Genomic DNA, 4,261 nt, shown 5'->3' on the forward strand with positions numbered 1-4,261 from the left:
AAAAAAAAATGCACACACACACACACACACACAAGAAAAAACAATACATTAATAAAAGGTATATAGACCAAGTTTATTTTCTTCATGCTGAAATTTAATATTTTTAATCCATTTCTTTTAAAAACATTTGGTGGAAAATTTTAGATGCTAACTAGATACTATAGAATTTCTGATTTAAAATACATGTTTTATATTCATGTATGTGAAGTAAAGGAGTTGTGGAACATACAGGAGCATGGAAACCAGAATATTGGTCTTGCTCTCAGAGGTTTGAGTGGAATTCCGGCTCTGCCGCTAGTGGTCATGTGATCTTAGGGAAGTAAAAGAAAGTCTCTGCAACTTTTACATCTGACCTTTATGAGGAATATTTTCTTTAATAAAACTTGCCTTTGGTTTTGTTTTAAGCCTCAGTTTACCTTTGATTTTCATTATTATCCTTGTTAAATCATATGCCAATAGTGGAGTTTAAGAATATTTTGGGAAGAATTGAAAGGTAGATTTAAATTAATTTTACTTTTGGATAGTTTGCAGCTGTTGCAACTTTGCCATTTGATGTCGTAAAAACACAAAAGCAGACACAACTTTGGACATATGAAAGTCATAAAAGTAAGTTTAAACATTTTGAAGATGCCATTTTTGGTTTTTTTTCTAGATACTGTTAGGTATATCTAAAATAAGGAAAATAAGATTGTTTTCATTGTACCTTATTCTTTCTTTAATAAAACAAATGTGTACTGTTAAAGTGGAATACTCAGAAAAAATGGTCTAACCCCAAACAAATTTAAGAAATTTTAAAGCCCATTTCTTTGTCTTCAGTCTCCTTCAAGTGCACATTATTTTTCTTGCAAAGTACAGTATTCTTTTAAGTAAACCAGTAAACTAAATGAAGACAAATTAGTGTAATGGGTAGGAAATGACTGGGAATCTTTTTCTTGTATTGTTGTGCTTTTTGTGACAATGTGTGCATATTTTTGTTTGGTAGGTTTCTAGCTTTGTTTCTTTTAGTATGCCTTTGCTGTTTTATCATCTCTTTTTATTTCTTTTGTAGCCTGTAATTTCTCTTAGAAAAAAAGTGTCACTCTTACTTGCTTTTTCTGCTTCTCTTCTGTATTCTCTTCAGACAGCACAGTAAACCCATGGGAAGTTATCATTACAGCACTGTGTTATAACCCTTATGATAGCTTACTGTAATGTAAATAAATTATCACACTTTATAAAGTAATATTTTGCAAAATATATATAGTTAGTATTATAATGTTGAAAGAAACATTATTATAGGCTCTGCAAATAAATCTGATTGATACTGGTGACAGCCTTGTGTTTGGCCTACCGAAAACCTAATTTCCTCTAATATTAAACACAAATGAAAATCTGGGAGGTAATCAAAGATCTTCCTTTTCCCTCTTTTAGGTGTGAAGATTCTAGCTGCCTAAGCTCTGTCTGTCCTTCCCAGACAGTTCAGAATTATTTTGTTTGCCATACACAATGACACGTGATTGTAATCTTATATACTAGGGAGGCTGAAGCAGGAAGATTGCAAGTTCAAAGCTGGCCTAGGCAGCTTAGCAAGATCCTGTCTTGAAATATTCAAAACAGGACTGATGATGTAGTTTGGTGGTAGAGCACTCCTTGGTTCAACCCCCATACCCTGCCAAAAAGTTTTATTATTCCTTTTCATCAGAATTTATCTCCCCTATTAAGAGACCTATTTAATATAGTAGGAATATATTTTTTTGGTGTAGTTTATCATAAACAGTTAATGATTATGGAATGTCTCATTCTTTTTCAGTCTGTATATTTCATTATTTGTAACACAAGTTCTTGCAGGCAGCATATTGCTGAGTCTTATTTTCTAATCCATTCAGCCAATCTGCATCAAAAAAGGCCATTTCTGAGTTTTTCTTTATTCCATCAGGCTTAGTCACTAATAAAAATAAGGATAGCCATCAATGTAAACATTGGTTATTGTAGCGTTTTATTATGCAATTCTCAAAAGCTGTAGAGGACAATATAAGACTATTTGCCTACCACCTAACTGGTCTCAAACCAAGACTTTGAAATTGTCAGCCTATCAGCAGTCATACTATTTGCGTGATAGATGCCTGCTTCTGAGACTTGTTCTTTTCCCCTTATTGCATCCAGTACTCTGTGAGCTAAGTTAGCTGCTTAGAATCAGGGTGTAAAATGAAGGTAAGTAAACTTTGTGTATAGCTATTCATAAACTTTATGTTTGAATTTAGTAACTTCTACTTAGGCTATGCTTAAAACTAGTTTTTCCCTCCCCGTATTGAGTGATTGCTAATAACTGAGATGGTATAGTTCTGTAATCTAAACTCTGTCCTCTGAAGGAGACATTATTGTTCTAATTTACTTGTAATAAAGCAGGACACTACTCCAAAAAGTAATTTATTTGTCTTAGAACATCTTTTTTAGGAAAAAAGTTTTTTTTTTTAAACTATAGACTATAAAATCAAAATGAAAATTGTCGTTATCTAACTTTTCTTTGGCATTTGGATACCCTATAAAAGTTTCTATACACCATTTTAAGAAATCATTATGGAAGAGTTTTAATACATAACAAAAAGTAAAAAGAATAATGCTAGCAAGTTTTACAATGCAGACCTTAATTCCAAAGAAACTTTCTGTATTCCATCTCCTTGACTCCATCCAGTTGTTCACACCTTTTTACTTGAAACCCTTTGTAAAAATGTGTCTATTAAAAATAAGATTCAAGATCTCTTTAGATGGTTTTGTAGGTGATTTTAGGTGATTAATATAGTGAAATCATGTACTCCCAAAGCAATGAACACCCTTGTATATGTTTTATCTGTATTAGAAATTATTAAATTGTGATTTTTGATAGCTTTTTTTTTTTTTTTTTTTTTTTTTTTTTTTTTTTTTACAACCTGGGTTATAATGAAGAACATTGTTGCTAAAAATGGATTTTCTGGATTATTTGCAGGTAAAAACATGTTTTACTGATCATTGAATAGAATGATTAGTTTTAAATCTAGCATCTTATAAAACTAACTTTCAGAAGAAAATTACAGGTAACATTTTAAATATCTTTACTATAAGTAAAATACTTTGGTTAAAGTAAATATTTTTGCTATAATGAAATAGCTAAATATCATCGCTATAGGTAACTATGTTTGCTCTAAGTAAAATCAGTGCTAGCCAGGTGTGGTGGTGCATGCCTGTAGTCCCAGTCCTGGGAGGTTCAGGCAGGAGCATCGCAGTGTGTTCAAGGCCTGCCTGAAGTGCATGGTGAAGCCTTATCTCAGAAAAAAAAAAAAAAAGAAAAAAGATAAGAAAATAAATGCTAAAGAACAGTAGATTTATTCTCAGTAAGATAAAATTTCCCTTTCACCTGGAACTCAAGGAGGGAGGTTGGGAGTAAGTAGTTTGACCTCTTCTTTGCTGTCCACTCATGGTACAGAATTTTATCTATGATTTCATGCAATTTGTTCATTACAAGAATGGAGCCAAGTAAGTTATATTTTTTTACAAAAGGTAAACTTTGTGTTGTTTTTTTTCCTCTCATTCTCTTTTAGGTCTGATTCCTCGCTTAATTAAAATTGCTCCTGCTTGTGCCATTATGATCAGTACATATGAATCTGGAAAGGCTTTTTTCCACAGACAAAATGTTCAAAGGCAGCAATTCTAGTGATGCAGTTTCAGCCTAAAATAAGAACCTCAGCCAATTAAGATGGAGACTCTTAGGCAAGAGCTTTTTCATTCTTACTCTGTTAAAATTATTTTATGTCTTTCTTTCGTATAATTAAAAAAATTTTTTTTAAATTTTTTGTGGTACTGGGGATCAAACGCAGGACTTTGCACTTGTGAGGCAGGCATGTCGCAACTGAAGTAAATCCCTGGTCCTCTTTCCTATAATTTCCATGAACAGCATTTTTTATTTTTATTTTTTAATTATTATTATTTTTTTTTGTACTGGGGATCGAACTCAGGTCCCTGCGCTTGGAAGGCAGATGGCAGAACCACTGAGCTAAATCCCCAGCCTGAAAAAAATTTTTGAATTGTGCTTGATAATGTCTACAAGAAAAACATTTAAGGCTTATGCACATTTAAATCATGTACATGGGTACTTCAGGAAAGAAGATAATAGAAGGCAGTCATTTAATAGCATTTGTCACATTTGTGAAATATTACCTCATAATTTCTTCGATTCACGTGCATTTGTTTTTCTTTCCACATTAATGTTTCAAGGACTCATGTGGACTGCAATTTCTCTAATGAAAGA

At 32.3% G+C, this 4,261-nt stretch overlaps 1 protein-coding gene across 1 annotated transcript in view; it reads left to right on the forward strand.

The window, feature by feature from the left end:
• Slc25a40 (solute carrier family 25 member 40) overlaps positions 1-3,812 on the forward strand; it is a 28,100-nt gene extending 24,288 nt beyond the window's left edge. Inside the window, exons 10-13 of the mRNA XM_033758665.1 lie at positions 525-610; positions 1,006-1,031; positions 2,903-2,962; positions 3,555-3,812. Of these exons, the coding sequence (XP_033614556.1) occupies positions 525-610; positions 1,006-1,031; positions 2,903-2,962; positions 3,555-3,667 (285 nt within the window). The 3' untranslated portion in view covers positions 3,668-3,812. The remainder of the gene's footprint in view (positions 1-524; positions 611-1,005; positions 1,032-2,902; positions 2,963-3,554) is intronic.
• The last annotated feature ends 449 nt before the right edge of the window (positions 3,813-4,261 follow it).

This window comes from Fukomys damarensis, unplaced genomic scaffold, assembly GCF_012274545.1.
Source record: "Fukomys damarensis isolate Sample0158 unplaced genomic scaffold, DMR_v1.0_HiC HiC_scaffold_4, whole genome shotgun sequence".
NCBI classification, from domain to species: Eukaryota; Metazoa; Chordata; class Mammalia; order Rodentia; family Bathyergidae; genus Fukomys; species Fukomys damarensis.